This window comes from Microchirus variegatus (assembly GCF_963457635.1).
Source record: "Microchirus variegatus genome assembly, chromosome: 14".
Classification (NCBI taxonomy): Eukaryota; Metazoa; Chordata; class Actinopteri; order Pleuronectiformes; family Soleidae; genus Microchirus; species Microchirus variegatus.
The window spans coordinates 11,558,697-11,575,971 of record NC_139815.1 but is presented as its reverse complement, the minus strand read 5'-3'; the positions used below and the strand labels follow the sequence as shown (position 1 = coordinate 11,575,971).

The 17,275-nt window shown below is 39.4% G+C and overlaps 3 protein-coding genes across 5 annotated transcripts; 2 read left to right on the top strand and 1 right to left on the bottom strand.

Annotated features, from left to right (window-relative positions):
• Positions 1-4,096: 4,096 nt before the first annotated feature.
• Positions 4,097-10,628, top strand: terfa (telomeric repeat binding factor a; the record flags this gene model as incomplete). The annotated part of the gene is made up of 13 exons (XM_083900544.1): positions 4,097-4,259; positions 5,106-5,198; positions 5,647-5,777; positions 5,872-5,958; positions 6,520-6,660; positions 6,878-7,002; positions 7,447-8,070; positions 9,161-9,265; positions 9,561-9,677; positions 9,760-9,894; positions 10,048-10,130; positions 10,211-10,248; positions 10,470-10,628. The coding sequence occupies 13 exons, from the start codon at positions 4,097-4,099 to the stop codon at positions 10,626-10,628; spliced, it is 2,001 nt and encodes a 666-aa protein (XP_083756670.1).
• Positions 10,629-10,695: 67 nt separating this feature from the next.
• On the bottom strand, positions 10,696-12,731 carry nip7 (NIP7 nucleolar pre-rRNA processing protein). 3 transcript variants are annotated; one of them, XM_083900921.1, is made up of 5 exons: positions 12,594-12,731; positions 12,393-12,479; positions 12,157-12,295; positions 11,477-11,626; positions 10,696-11,237 (listed from the first exon to the last, which is right to left on the bottom strand). In XM_083900921.1, the coding sequence occupies exons 1-5, from the start codon at positions 12,647-12,649 to the stop codon at positions 11,184-11,186; spliced, it is 486 nt and encodes a 161-aa protein (XP_083757047.1). In that variant the 5' UTR covers positions 12,650-12,731; the 3' UTR covers positions 10,696-11,183. The 3 variants fall into 3 exon arrangements, with proteins under 3 accessions (XP_083757047.1, XP_083757045.1, XP_083757046.1); XM_083900919.1 differs by having other exon boundaries at positions 10,696-11,247; positions 11,486-11,626; XM_083900920.1 differs by having other exon boundaries at positions 10,696-11,247; positions 11,486-11,620.
• Positions 12,732-14,253: 1,522 nt separating this feature from the next.
• Positions 14,254-16,426, top strand: LOC310936775 (CDC42 small effector protein 2-like). Its single transcript, XM_083900917.1, has 4 exons — positions 14,254-14,328; positions 14,996-15,097; positions 15,194-15,272; positions 16,342-16,426. Exons 1-3 carry the CDS (start codon positions 14,275-14,277, stop codon positions 15,266-15,268), a joined length of 231 nt encoding a protein of 76 aa, XP_083757043.1. The 5' UTR covers positions 14,254-14,274; the 3' UTR covers positions 15,269-15,272; positions 16,342-16,426.
• The last annotated feature ends 849 nt before the right edge of the window (positions 16,427-17,275 follow it).

Sequence of the window (17,275 nt, the reverse complement as noted above, 5' to 3'; positions counted from 1 at the left end):
TGAACTCAAACGATGCACCTTCAAATAGACAACTTCATCTGTTTTTTTTTTTTTCTACAACGCACATTAGATTTAATACCAGTGTTTGATTTTTTTTGAGAGCTGAGCGACATATCCTTCATCATCACTGGACCCAGACAAGTGAATGGGAAAAGGCTTGAAACTAGTGTTGGAATCAGACAATGGAATCACAAATGAAGGAAACACACTCCTCTCATAGCACTTGAGAAAAACTCTGGATACAAAGCAACACAGACAACAGGAATTGAACTGTGCTGCCTTGATTTGCATGAATGACAGCTCAATCAGTCTGCTCCTCTGCCAGAAAATTAGACTTTTTCTTCAAATGGATGAACAGGCTACTGTGAACACAAGCCTCATTCTTATTCAAGAGGGCTGAGTGGTTTTTCCTATCTGTTTATCTGCTTTGTCACGGTGTTTTCCTGCCTTGGGCTGAAATTTCTCCGTTTCTGTTACTCAAGCCAGTATAAATGAATCCCGATTTTGACAACCTGCTGAATATTGTGTCATTTTTATCACTGTGACCACTCATTAGTTGACAGTAGTGGGGAGAGAATCAGAGTTTTGTATTATATATATCATGTATGTGTGGTCAATTTGCCATCCCACCGCTCTTACATGCTGCTCCACACCTCACTATTTATATAAGTGATCGATGACCCCCACAACAATTGTAAGCCTCCCAATTTTGCCCAACCCCTGTTTTTTTTTAATAACTAAATGATTCTGGTTTAACAACTTGGTTGCTAGGAAGACCGAATCGAATCAACTCCTCCACAGTTCTCCTTTATGTGAAAACTGAAGGCTACTTCTTTGTATAGTAGGAATCCATATGCAACAACAATCTGATTACACTCCATAGCATTTAAACCCCGAAAAAAACAACCTTACAAACCTCCCAAGAGCGAGCCAAATCACAGGCACTGTGGCTTTGTATGTTCCTTGGTCACTGAGAGGTGCAACATTTTTTGAAAAAGAGATTTTATAATACACGTAAAAACCTCCTCTGGGCATCGTCATGAGCTCATTCTGTGTGTACAGAGCCAAGCTCCATTGTGCAGCTGGCCTGTAGAATTATAAAGGGACTGCTTTGCTGAATGAGGCTGCAGCACCAGGGTAATTATACAGACGTTAGCACTAAACAAAGTCTATGGGCACCCAGCAGATGCTTGCGAGGCCTTTCAGGACAGTAGCACATACTTCCCCAGTGTTACGAGAACACTCATTCAAGCCTTCAAAATCATTTGGATAAGTGAATTTATTAGATCATCGTCGTTCTTGCCATATTTCTGAAAGTGTTTTTCTTTCCCTCTGCGTTTGTCAGGGACCTGTTTGCACTGTGTGTGAATGTGGCTTTTTGAATGAGGAGTATTACATTTAAAGCCGACCTCTTGACATTGTCGATGTTTCATTTTTACGGTGTGCTGGACAATATACTACTGTGTGTTCTCGCCTGTGGTCGTCGGGAGAAGAGATTCTCTGCTGTTTACACTAAATAATGATATCTGACGCTCTATGGCAATGATGCTGTCATTAGAATGTAAAACTTCTCTAGTAAGTGACTAAGGGACACATCACTGAAAGCTAGTCGATGTCATGGGTTTTTAATCATGTTGGTCTTTTATATTATTTTTTTCCTTTTATTCTGTAAGAAACTCCATGACTTCAGTAACTATTATATTGTTTAATTTGAGAATATGAATTTCCTCTTCTAGTAATGTACTTACTGTCTGGTTCATTTAGCAAGTCCAACCCCCCTAACATGCTTAGTGTACTTTGTGTAATGTATGAGTAGTCAAACATAAAGATAAAAAGCATAGGCATAAGACCAATTGTATTATACTGCAAGGCTTCTCATAAATCAGAACAAATGCATACTGTTGTGTTTTTGCACCAATATCTTGCTAAACAGGCTACATCTGTTATAAAATAATAGTTGCAGGTATTAATGATAACATTACATTTAGAGCCAGTCAGAGGCCTGATCCAAACAGTCAACATCTGAAGTCTGAGGTAACGGTGCTGATATTTCACTTGTATTTGTAGGAAAAGCAGCACAACAAATACTTCCATCAAGCTTAGTTGTGTACAACTACTTCACAAAAGGATGGTTCTGTATTATGATCCAAACTGTGAAGAACAATCTTAAATATTAAAATGGGGATTCCGTTACAGGACATTTAGATTCAGCAGCATTAATGAATGGTCGTTTCTGAATAGTAAATACCACTAAATGTATTCAGAGTCTTTCTCCACTCATCAGTATGACCAAGAAAAACAACAATCAACCTGGAGAGAAAAATGTACACGGTGCAAAACACGATTCTGTCAAAGGCTTTTGTCATATTAGTTACAGATTGTGCAGAAAATGTTGGTGGTCTTGTGATGTTTAGGAGTGTTCCTGAACAGGCTGGGTGTTAAATCACAGATTACACATAAACTTTGCCTTGAAAAGTTGAGAAAAAGTTTAATTTCATAGAGCGTTTCTTCAAGAACAAAAAGCCCTTCAGCTTTATAAACAATCTATAGAGGTTAATATAAACAGTATATAAATGGAATGTTTTAATTCAAGCTTTTTTAATTAATGTCATAATCTTATGTCTTCTTTTGATGTCATTCTTTTGCATAATAAACTTGAATAAAGCTTCAAATTGTGAGTCAATGTCCTTTTCTATTGTGCTTTGTTTCTGATATGGTTGTGGGTTTCGCATTGATACAACATGCTGCCAATCTATTTTGGGGGGTAATTTCCATCCATCCATCCATCCATTATCTACCGCTTTATCCAATTACTTGAAATTGTGATATCAAGATGTAGTAACAATGACCTAAAATTGGGGAACTGGAGGAAACGGTGTGGGATTGTGTGCCCCCTTCATCGTTTGAAGCACATAATGGGGAACATTTGGGACAACTTTTTTCTTCCAATGGAGGACCTCTGATAAATTGCAGCAATCAATTCAAATTTACCATCATAATAGTCGACATTGCCCTGAACAAGTATTCCTTGAAAATATTTGGAACCCTCTTAAGGAATAATTTTAATGAATTTTTGAAATTCAGAAAATGATCCATTTGCCCTGATGCACTTTGACAGTGAGCTGACTTTCTTCAAACTCCGCATTAGGTTGCACAGTGTTTGTATTATGTTAGCCTTTACCTTCCTTATCATGCATGACCATAACTGAAAAATCTTCTTCAGCTCCTCCCATTATAGGAATACATACTTCCTAGGGCAGGGGTCTGCAACCTGCGGCTCTAGAGCCTCATGTGGCTCTTCAGCCTCTCTGTAGCGGCTCCTTCTAGCGTTGAAGAAAAAAACAATTCATGTTTTTCACACTTTATTGTCAAGATGAAGTAAATAAAAAAGTTTTCATGTTTTATCCATCACATCCAGTTGAAAAAACCTCCCCCAAAAGCTAATAAAATACTATAAAAAATAGTTTTATTCGTCGTTTTTCTACACTTTAAAGGTTGGGTATCTTGCGACAGACTGTGGTTCTTTAAATAGAGTATATATGTGTAAAAAAAACAACAAAAAAAACTTTACATGTGATTTTATCTTCATTTTTAGGATCAAATAGGTTTTGCGGCTCCAGATTAGTTTGATTTGGGTGAAGAGGGGACAAAAATGGCTCTTTTCATTCTAACGGTTGCAGACCCCTGTCCTAGGGGCACTGCACACAAATAAGAAATCTTCAAAAACAGTGCTATCCACAATATGTCCAGTAAGTGGCAGTATAATATTTTGTTCTGGTAGAATCTGCAAGTTATTTGAAAAACACCAGTTGCGCTGGGCAGATTTATTCCCTGTGCGAAGACTTGCAGGCAGCGGCATCCGTGTTTCCATTGCTGCTGATCGTATCCCGCGTCCTTCCAATTTCACAATACACATACTGACAAATACTGACAACACAAATCATTTACTGTTGTGTTTGTGTGGCGCAACATCGCTGTGCTTTCAGTTCTCTCTGGAAGACAACACTCAGGAGGCAAAAAAGCGCGCCTCAGCTCAGAACACCAAAACCCTTCAGCTCCCTCCCTCCTCTCCCGCTTCCGCTGACACGGTGTGAATATGGCGGCAATGGAAACTACAGTCCACAGAGCAGAGTGTCATCTAACTGCTGTTCAAACTATCGTTAACCGCTGGATAGTGGATTATTATGCGTTTCTAGCGCTAGAGTCGCTGCAGAAGGAGCGGTATGGAGACTTCTGCAGTATCAAAAATGTACTCGACGGTAAGTTAACTGCCACACGTTCGCTCGTTGCTACAGCTTTGTTTGTTAGCTTATGGGACTTTGGCTTCTGGACTGTTTTGGTGTGTGTGTGTGTGTGTGTGTGTTGTTCTCTGCTTCAATGTCTTTAAACGGTGAAAGAAAATGTTCTTATTGTCACTTGCTGTTGAAATTAACAGGCGTTAGCTTTAAATAATAACTGACCGAGTTATTTAGTTGCCAGGCAGTCCGTTAAAATAATGTTTTTATGCATTAATTCACATTTTATCGTGCACGTTAATGGTGGAGGTGACTTATATGACGCACTTTCATTGTAACCGCTGCTGTGATTACAGATCATAACACACAGGAAAGCGACAACCATGTGTAGCTAACACTTTAAAATACTGTCTGTGCACTGTATTTGTAATACTGTCTGTACTGTGTACTGTGCACTGTATTTGGTCTGCACTATATAAGGAGGAAACATACCAGAAATGCCACATTTTGGGAAATAAATACACTTGTAGTGTAGTTGTTTTTATGAATTGGGTATTGGTAATTGATACAGTGTCTTTGAAAACACCAAACTTAATTTTGTGCCAACTATCCTTATACCTTACTACCTTGGTTGTTGAATAAAATAAATATTATTATGTCTCTGTGTGCGAAAACTACAGCTACAGCTTCTATCACAGTTTTTGCAAATAATTAATGGATGTATTGTGCAGCCCTAGTGTGTGTGTACTGTTGCTTCGTATACTCTTCTCATATTGTCAACAAATACATTGATTGAAATTAACTCTGAGTGTGTATGCTTAATTTCTTTACAGATATGCTACTTATGTTTTTTTTCTTGTCTTGTTACAGGGGTCCTGGACCATGCGTTGTCGTGCCCTCCTACCATGCCAAAGATTCAAGTACTGCGCTTCCTCTCCTGCATATATGAGGGTGAACAATTTGGTGAGTGCCATACTAATGTGTTACCATTGGCATATAATCTCAGTAACTTTTTTCCAATCTCTTTTGTACCAGGGGTAGGTCAAAATAGGAATTTGGTGATATATTGTCATCCTTCCTCTTGCAATATGATAATCGATACGCTAAGACAGATATTGATATTTTAATTAATAAATGAAGGCGCTTTAGAGTAAACTATCCCTGCCAGTTTCACTCTGTTTTGTTTTCTTCAGTTAAACAGATATCATGATATATTGATTATCACAGAATGGGTGTATTGTGATATTATTGGTATAATGGATCATGTATCGTAGCTTATCGTGAGGTACCCTGTGATTCCCACCAGTATAGTACTCAAATCACACAGAGATATACTTTCTCTAAATCATTAGTTCAGCTAACACACTGTATCTTTTAAGTTATGGTTCAATGAGCTCTACTTTGTCTACAGATGTGTCATCTGTGTCTGACCAGTCGACAACTCCTCTGGAGACAGCCTTAATGTTGCTGGAAGGCATCAGGCAGGACTACAGTGTCCCACCGCAGGATTTTGAGAATGCATGCAGTTCAATTAGAGAGATGGTAAACATTTTTATTTTCCAAAAGTTATGTTTTTGTTCATGGAGACAGAGATTTGACTTAACTCATTGTTTTTTGTTTGGTTTTTTACCTTTAGCTCGTGGTGATTTTCCTTCAGAACAACAAATTTGACAAAGCAAAGAAAATGCTGATCAAACACTTTCCCAAACCAATGGTTGGCAAGGTGAGTTTGGTGACATCATTTATCTTTAATAGTATTTATCATGACACAACAGGTATGATGTTGGCTCAACTTATAATCATCAGATAATGAGGGGTCAGTTGTTCATTTTGTGTCTAGAGAAACAAAACTATAGTGGCCTTTTTTTAATGGGGATGCATATAACTGCAGCAAAGCAGCTTTTATTTTTTGGGGGTGTAACAGGCATCTAGTTCTCTTCTGGGTAGATAGTTCTGTCTAAATATTCTATAAAGGTTTTGTTGAAGACCTTGTTTGTAGATTCTGACACTGCAAATAGTGAAGCTGCTTCCAGTTTACAACAGAATGCACATCAATCAAAACCCATCTGGCTTTGAGCAACTTTAAAGTAAATAATGTATTTGAATAACATTTTCTGGGGATGTAGGTTAAGGCACATGGAAAATAACATTTTGATTTTGTTGGCAATACAGATGTAAACCTTAGGAGATAGAAGAGCTGGGGATGGAGATTGTCTTATTTTTTAATTTGTTTGTGTGCTTGCTACATGTCACAGAAATGACTCTCTCTTTCTTTGTGTCCCAGAAAGCTATATTCATGTGTCTCATCAATCAGAGGAGTAAAACACATGAAGTCATCAAACAGATCAACTTCCCCCAGTTCAAGAAAGAGATGCTGTCCTTTTGCCAGAGGCTCTGCCCGTTTGGATTTCCTTTTCTGTACACGGTGTGTTACGTGTTCGATAGATAGATCATTGTTGTGATTGAGCTTGAATGGTATTTTAAAGCTAATAAGATTAGGGTTAGGTGATTTTTTATTAATTTAGTTTGTTGTAACATTGTCTGTAAACATTTTTCAACTAATCCACAGATATAACATTTACACAGATTTATTGGTTTAATTCATGTTTTTGTACTAATTTTAATTTGTTAATGTCTACTAGGCTGCAGAAAAACTAATTGATGAGAGACTTCGGAGAGAGAATGACAAAGCAGCTGGACCTGATGAGCAAGAAGAACCTGGCCCATCCTCTAGATTACAAACAGACACTTCCCTGTTTTTACCCTGGTAGGCATTCTCTCTCTCTCTCTCTCTCTCTCTCTCTCTCTCTCTCTCTCTCTCTCTCTCTCTCTCTCTCTCTCTCTCTCTCTCTCTCTCTCTTCTCTCACTCGTTTAACTTCTTTTTTTTTTCTTTTTTTGAAGATGCGCTATGTTATTGTTATAATCCAAATTTGCTAAAGCAGACTTGGTCTAATATCAAATTGACTCAAGTCTGTCCGTCGCAGGGATACAATGAGTATCAATAGTCAATATCTGTCAATAGTAAAAAGGCCACTTTTGTTTGAAAATCTGGCAGAAATATGTTTGAAGTTCTGAACAAGGCATCACTGTGATGTCACATCATTAAATAACCAATCATCAAATTGCCTGCCTACTGTTGTTAGGGAAAAAATTATAGAGCAAGCAATAACTCTGTTCAAGCTCTTTTTCTGCGTCTGTCATTTCTTTCAGCAAACATAAAATTATCCAGAGAATTCGACTTGAATCAGCCTTCAATGTTCTGAGTGTAAAATCAGATGCAAGCACATTTGCTCAGCTGGAGGAAGAGTTGGAGAGAGAGGAGCAGACAAGAGAAGACATTTCCCTACGCTTATCACCTAGTCCTAATGGAGACATCGGTGAGGACTCGGAGCAGAACACGTTGTTTCAGAGAGGCTCGGCGAGCCCGATGGAGGCGTCCCCAGCCGAGCAACCAGCACAGACAGACGCTGCTCCTCACACACAGGCAGGTTCATTCTCTGAGTCACCTGCAGTTCTGAGGAACAGGCGACGTTTCACTGTGGCAGAACTGGTGGTTGAGCCAGACAGCCTGGTGAACTCACAGTGCACAACAGCTTCTCTGGAGCAAGAGAATGAAGTGGAAGAAGAGTCACCACAGTCGCCTCAATCACCGAAGTCACCACATTCGCCTCAGTCACCCAAGTCACCACAGTCACCCAAGTCACCACAGTCACCTCAGTCACCCAAGTCACCGACTGTATCAAATAACCAAGTCCCGCAGAGCCCACTAACAGACAATGAGATTCCCAAACCCTCACGAAAACTCCAAAGACGAGTGAAGCAACGTTGCCGCAGGTAAATGATAAAACTATGTAACCTTCAGCAAACATGTTGGAATAAAAGTAGATTTTATATATCTAAATCAGGGTTTCCCCCAGAAAAGCTGCTAAGCCCAGTGGTAGGATCCCTCGGGCAGCCCACGGCATTTTTGTAAAAAATAATTCAAAGTTAGCAGGAAATTATGACTATTATGTGTTATTGTAAGACATTTATTAACAATACTTTTACACCACCTATAAAGTCTTACAAAAAGACACACTCTTGAAATTAAATAAATAATATCTTTTTGTTTTCACTTAAATAATAATTAAGTTATCAGCCAGTGAATCTTAAAACAAGCCATGCAATGGTCACATTTGAAAGTAAAATAAAGCACTGCGTCTCCAAGTGGTCTCTTCCAAAGCAGCCTGGATCATTTTTCTACTTGTTTTATCCCCACATAAGAATAATGATCTTTATGACGAGGATGGAGTACAGTAGCGATAAAGTGCAGGTGATCCGAGTAGATCTGAGTAAAACGTGGTGACAGACTCTGAAGAGCAGAACGCACTTTTCATCGTTTTTACTCCGTGGTTTCGATATGTAGAAGACACTTTAGCGCTGTAATTAAGGGAATAACAGATGCATCAGATGAGCTGATATCTTTAGTTACCTGCTCAAAGAGAGAGAATGTTCTCTGGTATGAAGTGAATGTCGAGGAGAGACTTTCTAGCGTTTAATAGGTGCTGTTCCACAGTTTACTCGCTGTGTTTCGACCGCGAAATTATCGGTGCATCCCTAAATATAACATCTTTATTGACAAGAACAATGTAACAGTAATAATGATGTATTATAAGCCCACCATGCTTATAATACACTGGGGGAAACCCTGCTGAATTATTTTTCAACTGGCACTGATTCTGACCATTTGCATCTCTAGCAAACAATTTATCTCAAACCTATACAGTGTGATTCAGAGTGGGATTGAGCACCACTCTCACTGTTACAAGTCACTGAACCATTAATATAACTGTGTGCTGTTGTTTTAAGGTTTAACAAGTCACATGGTTGTTTTTTATTGTTTGTTTTTATATTGATTGATAGGTTTTATAATGTCTATTTCCAGAGCCACACCTAGTTTGGAGTCCTCAACAAACAGTGAGGAGGATCTTCCTACAGCAAACAAGCAAGTTTGTGTGAGGAATCACAATGACCACAGTTCACTCGAAGGGTAAATCATAATGTATACTTTCACCTCGTTGTACAGTTTATTATCCTTGTGTAATGTTGAGCCATGTCAATGAGAACACATGCACAAGCAATGTTTGTTGTCAAAACTATGTAGGTAAACTGGGATCACTAGTCGCGTGTCAGTTTATTTGACTTCATTAACAGTAGATTGTTCTCTTTTGATCATAACATCAATACATTGACTATTACCTTTGAAAGCATGGCTATTGAATTTGACTTCTTTCAGAGAAGGTTGTAATTTTAGCAGAAATGATGACTCAACTCTCATTATACAGCAACTCCTCCAAGTCGCATGGTGTAGTCACTTCATCAGATAGCAAGGAAAACCCACAGGACTCCTCTTCCCACATCAAAACCCCAGAACAGAAACAGCCCAGCAATCCTCTCAGCGAGTAAGTCCAAATAAATGTTTTATTCATTATGTTGGTTTAAGATTTGAAGATTGATAACAGTTGTCCATTTTCATGTATGCAGCAATCCAGATGACGTGTTTAACTTTGACTCGTCATTGGAGGGCACTCACGGTGCAATTCGTGACCCCATCCCTCAGACGAGCTCCACACCACACAAGGAATCCACTCGAGACAAAGACTCCACTCATTCAAAATGGTAGTCAAGTTAAAACCAGGATATTATTTTAACTAATAGCTTGACTCACAGGATGTAAATGATTCCTAGTACACTGTAAAAAACTGTTGTGATTTAAGTATTTGTATCGCGGTCATATTTGCTCATCACTGACAAGAATTTTTTTTTTTTTAGGAAACAGCTTTTCAATAATGCAAAGGAAAGTAAGGAAACGTGGAGCGAAGGCGAGTCAACGGTCGCCTCCATAAAGAAGAACGGTACCCCCCCCCCTCACATAACTGCTTCAAATTATTCTTTTTTAACCTCATGTAGTAATATATTTTGCTTTTCCCCAAAGGATCACATGACAGCACCTTTTCAAATGCAGGCAGGAAGGTAAGCAAACATGCCAATATTTTGTATTTCTGGCAGAAAGACATCAAATCTAGCATTGTGCACAATCTGCATAAGAGTGAATGGACTTAATTAACCTTTGTGTTCAAATTGTCTGCTTGGTTACTTAATTATAAGAGCATGTACTGTATACTTGTGTTGGACTTCGGTGTCACGGCAGCAAAATAACATGGGAAACCACATCATTTTCTGTTGTGTTGCAGATGTGGAGCGACCAGGAGACGGAGATGTTGATAGAAGGCGTCAGAAAATTTGGAGAGGGGAACTGGAGTAGGATCAAGGGATATTACAGCTTTAATGGTCGAACAAATGTCAACCTGAAGGACAGATGGAGAACGCTGAAGAAGGCAAAGCGGGTGTAGGACATACGTGGAATCTTATTTTTCAGTTGTTTTACTTTTACTGTGTTGTCTGTATAGTTAAGTTGAAATTACCTCATTAAATAGACTGAGGATTTGGTTTAAGAGGAGTTCAGTTTGTAACGGTATCATGTTTCTGATACATGCATTTCCACTGCAACCCTGTTTTTAGAGGCAAGCTCACAAAGACTAAAATAATTATAAAGACATGAGTTTATTTGGCATTTAAAGACAAAACAAAAGCATTTATCCTTTTGATAAATTCACTCAAAATCAGGGTGGTCTTGTGGTCTTGCTTAAGATGGTGTACTAGCAGTATCCTGTCATGTATAGGTTTTCCCTCGCTTGAATTCAAAGCACGAGGGGCCAATGAAACCAGACTTTTAATACAGCGATTCAAATGTGAAAAGCTCCTCATCTGGTTGTAAATATGAATTACTTGGTTATTTTGAAAGTTGGAAATAAAACAGAGAGATCTGATCGTCCAGTTGTTGATGCATCTTTATGTTAGTGTGTCTTCATTCCTAATGAACTCTCCTACATCAGCCTGGTGGAAGACTACAATGGACAGGGGGTCCACTCGCCGGCACTCCTGTGTAGTTTTGGCTGCAACTCCAAAACCCTGAGAAAAGGCAAAACTGGTTTAGACGTGCAGCAGTGGAATCAAAATGGGTTTCATCAATTCAGGGACGAGATTATTGAAATAAATAACTTCTAACAAAGGCAGAGTATGTGCTTATGTGGAAGGGTGTTGGCCACCCATTTGTGCAAATGTTACAGAACCTGTGGCCTCAGCGAGGAGGACTTAAGTGCTATATCCAAGCATGTGAGCCACACAATATTGAAATTACAGGACTCACCAGAGGCACGTCCGCCATGGAGTAGACAACAACTCCCTGGTACTGGTCAGTGTTCTCAGTGATTCTCCCAAGCCCAGATTTCAGCACATGGTTCCCATAGAGAAAAGACTGTTCTGTTCCAGGCTTCACCCACACCTTAAACTGACATAACCAGCAGTTTCAAATTATTCATACGTTTATGATTATGTTTGCACAAGTGCCAATGGTGAACATCACACCAAAGTCAGTCTGTTTAAACTTCAGCAGGTAATTTTGTCTGCATGCATGTTTGTTGCTGCTATGCAATCGGCTGGTTAGACTTTTCCATTGACAAGCAGTTGAGCATCTACATGAAAACACTTCAATAGGAACATCGGTGGCATCACAATAATGTATCTGCCCCATTGGAAAAATAACAGGATACACAGATGGAGAGCAGCTGAAATTATTAATCAGTCATCAGCAGCAAGTTCTGTTCCATTGCTTGACAAAACATCTGTGGGCACCAGGAAACTGAAGGACACTTAATTTGGGTTTTTATTTAATTATAACTACCATCATACCATCAAAACATGTGTAGCAAATTATGAAGTGGTGCAGCTGTCATGTTTTTCTTTTGCCTCCAAATGTAAAATGGTTTCCAAATAATGGGAGCAAAGTTTGATAAAAAAAAATAAAAATCACAGACTCACCTTTGCATAAGGTGCCAGAAAATCCAGAGCTGTGATGTGCAGGCGGAACTTGTTAGTCTTTGTAAACTTTCCAAAACACGTTCCCACCGACACGAGCTTGTCACGAGAGATGTTTGTGGCCAACTTAAGAATTTTCTCACTGTGCAAAAACGGGAAAACGATGACATGTGAACAGTTTCAATAAGAGTAAGGACAAACTACACATATATAAATACATTTTATTCAATATAATTTACCTCATGTAGTACACACGGTCATTGTGCAGTCTGAAACAGTAGGTTCCGTCAGGTCTGTCCACAAGTAGTTTTATGTTTTCACCTATGCTGTTGTGGAGAGAAGACAAGGTTCACACACACGCTAACATACAAGCATGCTAATCATTTTCGTAACAATTTCTGTCTCAGTCTAAAAACAAAAATGTACACCAGCTCACTCACTATTTCGATAGCTTCTCAAACATCGTTTTTGTCTCTTCGTCGGTTAATGGTCTCATCTTGTTTCTTTTTTAAAGCACTTTGTAACTGAGAATAGCTGTATCCTGCTTGCTAAAAAAAAAACGTGGGTCCATACGGAAGTTATCACGCTGTGGAACCGGAAGCCAACTGACGTAATCAGCCAGCGTAGTTCCGGGTTTTTTTGACATCCTTTAGCTCTCAATCGGTCGTACGTTTTTTTTCTTCTCAGACAAACCGGCCACAATCTGGTGAGTTCGTTTACTTGAATGTTCAATAAATATCTGAAATGTGTTTATTGTGTCGCTGTTAAACAAAAACCGGGCTTGTTTGTTTGTTTTACATTCAGTTTTTGATGAGCATTTCAGTCGGGCTTTCGGAAATAGGGCTTGGTTAGCCTGGTTTGTTAGCTGTCAGTGAAAAAACAACGAGCTGCTCCCAGTAGCGCGCTAGTGAACGTTAGCATGAGAGCTAACTCTGCTAACAGCCGACACTGTTAATGCTACATCGGTGGCGTTTTATTATAAAGTCATTCATCGTAAATCACGTCTTAAACACCTGGGCGTTTCCCGCAGCTACGCCGATGTGCATCCAGCTGTGATTTCGGGTCAGGCGCCCTGTGTGAGGAGGACGGCAGCGTTTGCCGCAGCGGTGTTAAGTTACATAACGTCACTTGTTTGTAAATACCGATTACCGTCGTTTAATCCGAGTTTAGAGTCCTATATTCTTTCAAGATTTCAACAGTCGCTAGGATCGACACGAAGCGCCTCTGCTGTTTCTCTGCCACCTGGTAACTTAATTCACCTGGATGCAAAGTGGCCGCTTCTGTGTCAACTCAGCTGTATGCGCCGTCAGCTCCACAGCCAGACTTTCTACTTTGTCAGCGAGCACTTTGCATTTGGCAGTGCATTTGATCTCCCTGTCACCTCCATCAACAATCTTTCTTTTACCCCCTTCTGCTGCTGCCAATGTCATATTCCCTGAAATTATACACTCAAAATGTCTTGCCACACTTGCTGTGTCATGTACTCACAGCTTCATATGAGTCATATAACTGCATCATCACCTGGAGTCTCCCCTTGATCAGGGTGTGAAACTGTGTAATCAATGCCATTCCTATCCTGTTATATTATAAGAACAATAAGTTTCTTGGGAACTTGGGCGGAGTTACTCATTAAAAGTGAAGCCTTGCAGTGTTTTATTATGGACTGCATGCTAACAAGTGAAACTTTGGCTCATCACTGGTTAGGAAAACAAGTCCCACATTATACATTATCAAATACACACACACTTCCTTGACTTTAAAGTGGGTCTTGAGACTGAAATCAGTCACATGATGATGATGATGTATGCATCTTACACAATGTATATGTCTACAAAAGAGCAGATGGTTACTGACCGCGACCGTAACGGCTGACAACAGTCAGTGTTTAATTAAGATTTTGTTGTCCTTCCAGCCACAACTTCCACATTTTGACTTGGAGTGCGTTGTTCTGCAGTGCAGTTCCAGTGCAGCGTTTACCCCCCAGAGGAACCAGTGGCGTGCGTCTGTCATCAGTTTCCTGCGTGTGTTTTGGGGCTCTGATAACGCTGAACAGGAAGACGCACGCAACCAGACGTCTGGACTGAGAGAGGAAACTGCTGCGGCTTCTTCGTCGGCCTCAGAATGACTGAGTTCTGGGTTTGTTTCAGCTGCTGCATTGCAGAGCAGCCACAACCGGTGAGTTTGAAATTAATTTGAATCAATGTGGGAGACACAAACTGATTCTCGCACTTTGTTTCAATGCTGCACACATGGTTCTATAAACTTTGGGTTTGAAAATTGTTTTGATTAGCAACATTTCGACACAAAGTCATGTTATTCTCCAGGACACAAGTAAAGAGACTCATGTGGACCAGTCAACTCACACTACAGATTGATATCGGTTTAGTCACAACTACATTCTGACGCTAAGGGCCCACAACACAACAAGAAAGCATTGTATAAATAGAGGGGACAAGAATGACTGAGTGAGTGTTGTCAGTCTGTAGTGCAACTTGATTGGTCCTTATGACTCAGCCCAACTATTTTAGATAATCTCTTCTTGTGTTATGTGAGATAATCTGATCTGATGGAAGGTCTGCACACATTAACCTCATTTTGCTGATATGTAAAGATGAATACATTAGGTTGGTCCAAGATGTGAATATATTTATTTATTTATTTATTCTTAGACAATTTTTCATGAAAAAACAGTTCCCTTTTTGAATACATATTCTGTATGGAAGTGGATGGGCCACCAGTTAACAGATAAGATAATTTAAGAGGAACACTGAACTTTGTCTCAGTTTAGCCCCCCCCCCCCCCCTCCTCCAATGAGCTCATGTCGATGACCACTCATTTTCAGAAACGACGGCGACGAATCGATCGCTCCATGATCGGAGAACCAACAAATTTTGTTCACACGACACATGTAGGTTCCGGAGACATGGGCATAGGATTGGCATCAGTAAGTTTCATTTTTGGTCCCGTCTTGAAAATATTTAACCAACGGCGCGAATGTTCTCCCATTAAACTAACACTTCTGCCGTGCCGTGGCGTGCAGGTGGACCTCGTTCAGGCCCAGATGAAATCTAAAGGGGGCTACTCACACGGAGGCTCGGAAGGTTCTCAATTGTAACAAGGTAAGAGACGCCGATTCATCTTATTGTTTTGGATTTTCTGTGCCTATTTGAAAATAGTCGGGAGTCCATTTCCAACTTGTAAAGTTGGTTTACAAGGGGTACAGTTGCCACCAGATTTATATGTGTATATATATTAATTATATATTATTATGTAGCTGGGGTATGAACGTATAAAAAATGAGAGCAGCGCAACATGGCTGGAAAACATTGGTAAATAAGCAGCAGTATGTCCAGGCTGATCAAGAAAACAAGTAGTGTTTCGTTCTCATTTGGTTAATGTGGGTCATAAGAAATGATCTGTGGCTTCAACCCTGCAGTTGTGATACGGAACACGTTGTTGTTTGTTGACTTTCAAGCATGTGACTTTACACCCATGCGGTCATTTTGATGTTATTTTTTTAATTGGGATTTTTACTTCTTTTGCAGTACTTGATCTGATTTGAGTAGTGCTAGGGATTTCATTAGCCTTGAGTGACTTACTAATGGTCCATGTCACTCTATATGCCTTGATATTTCTCTTTTTTGTTGCCATAGTTACTTTCTGTTTTCAGTTTAGGTTTCTGTCACTCTACAGCACATGTGTCAAACTCAAGGCCCGGGGCCCAGATGTGGCCGCCACGTCATTTTATGTGGCCCACGAGTGATTAATTGGTCTTAAAAATCTGTGTTAAAATACGTCTATGCTGCTTTGAGGCGTGCATTGACCATAAACTACATTTCCCACAATGCAAGGCGATTGCGTTACCCGCAAAGTGACGCCATCACCGTCGCGGACCGGGTTGCATCTGTAATGCATCATATTTGTAACTTGAATAAGTAATAAATACAGAAAGTTATTTAGCAATATGTTTACGGAGTAGTTACCTTTATTTGACATTATATTTGTTTACATTTATTATGTATGACAGTTACACCTGGCCCTTTGAGGGAAGCCATTATGCTGATGTGGCCCTTAGAGAAAATGAGTTTGACACCCCTGCTCTACAGGTTCAGGCCAACTGTATCAAAGATGAGAAACAAAGAGGAAAGTGACAAAGTTAACACGTGTTCCCCTTCTGTCCCCTCACAGCCCTTCACAGTCTTGTGGAAACTACTGTTGTTGATATGAGGAAGCATTTTCCAAAAGCAGTTTTGTCTATGATGGATGCAGGACCAAAAGATGAAACAACTGCTTTTCCATAATGTTGTATATATTCTTATTTTTTATTTTCCATTCCTTTTTTTTTTTTTAATGAAAGCACTGCTGTCCATTTGCTGCCATGCTGTTGCACTGTAAAGAGTAACTGTTAATAGTGGATAAGAGGGTTTAGAAAGCTCATAAATCTCAGTCAGATGTATGCTTGTGTGTATGCATGAGGAAAATATTTTCAAAAATATTTGCTGTCGTAGCTCATTTGGATGCCTGTATTTATTATTTGATTTGTAAAAACGGACCTCATGGTGGCTGGGCCACGCTGGAGATTTGGAACACTTCAGTTTCTGTCTTTATTCTCAGAGGTTTATCAAAGAACAGGTAGCAAAGCGAAAGCGACATGTTCATTGTTTTAATCTGAAAAAAAAAAAAAACACTCATGATTGTCCGAGTCGCTTTCAGGGTTGAAGATCGCTGTTTTGTAATAAACTTGAAACGCGTAGAGTACACTGGACCATACGTTGTACACTCACACTTGCTTAGGAATTTTGCATTGATTTCAACTGTTTGTTTTTTTTTTGTTTTTTTTAAATATTCATTTAGACCAAACCTTATAGAATTTTAATAAACAATGAACTTTCTAATCTGCCTTCTGACGTCATTTCCATTATTTGTTTTTACGACTTTTTGATTTGTAGCTTAGTGCTTTAAGAGCATATTCATATTTTTATATGTATTTCTGTCTTCTTTTTTTTAATGCTTGAAGATTAAGAAGTAAACTTGAGAGTATCTACATTTCCACTGGGGTCAGGTTTTGAAACAGTTAGTCGACATTCCGTGTTTCCATTAGATCCCTTTTGAATACATTTAA

Coding starts and splice junctions, on each gene's coding strand:
- nip7 (XM_083900919.1), bottom strand. CDS start 12,649: ATGAGACCATTAACCGACGAAGAGACAAAAACGATGTTTGAGAAGCTA. Junction 12,480..12,593: donor TTTGAGAAGCTATCGAAATA/GTGAGTGAGCTG, acceptor TCTCCACAACAG/CATAGGTGAAAACATAAAAC. Junction 12,296..12,392: donor GACCGTGTGTACTACATGAG/GTAAATTATATT, acceptor GTTTTTGCACAG/TGAGAAAATTCTTAAGTTGG.
- LOC310936775 (XM_083900917.1), top strand. CDS start 14,275: ATGACTGAGTTCTGGGTTTGTTTCAGCTGCTGCATTGCAGAGCAGCCA. Junction 14,329..14,995: donor TTGCAGAGCAGCCACAACCG/GTGAGTTTGAAA, acceptor ACTCATTTTCAG/AAACGACGGCGACGAATCGA. Junction 15,098..15,193: donor TGGGCATAGGATTGGCATCA/GTAAGTTTCATT, acceptor CGTGGCGTGCAG/GTGGACCTCGTTCAGGCCCA.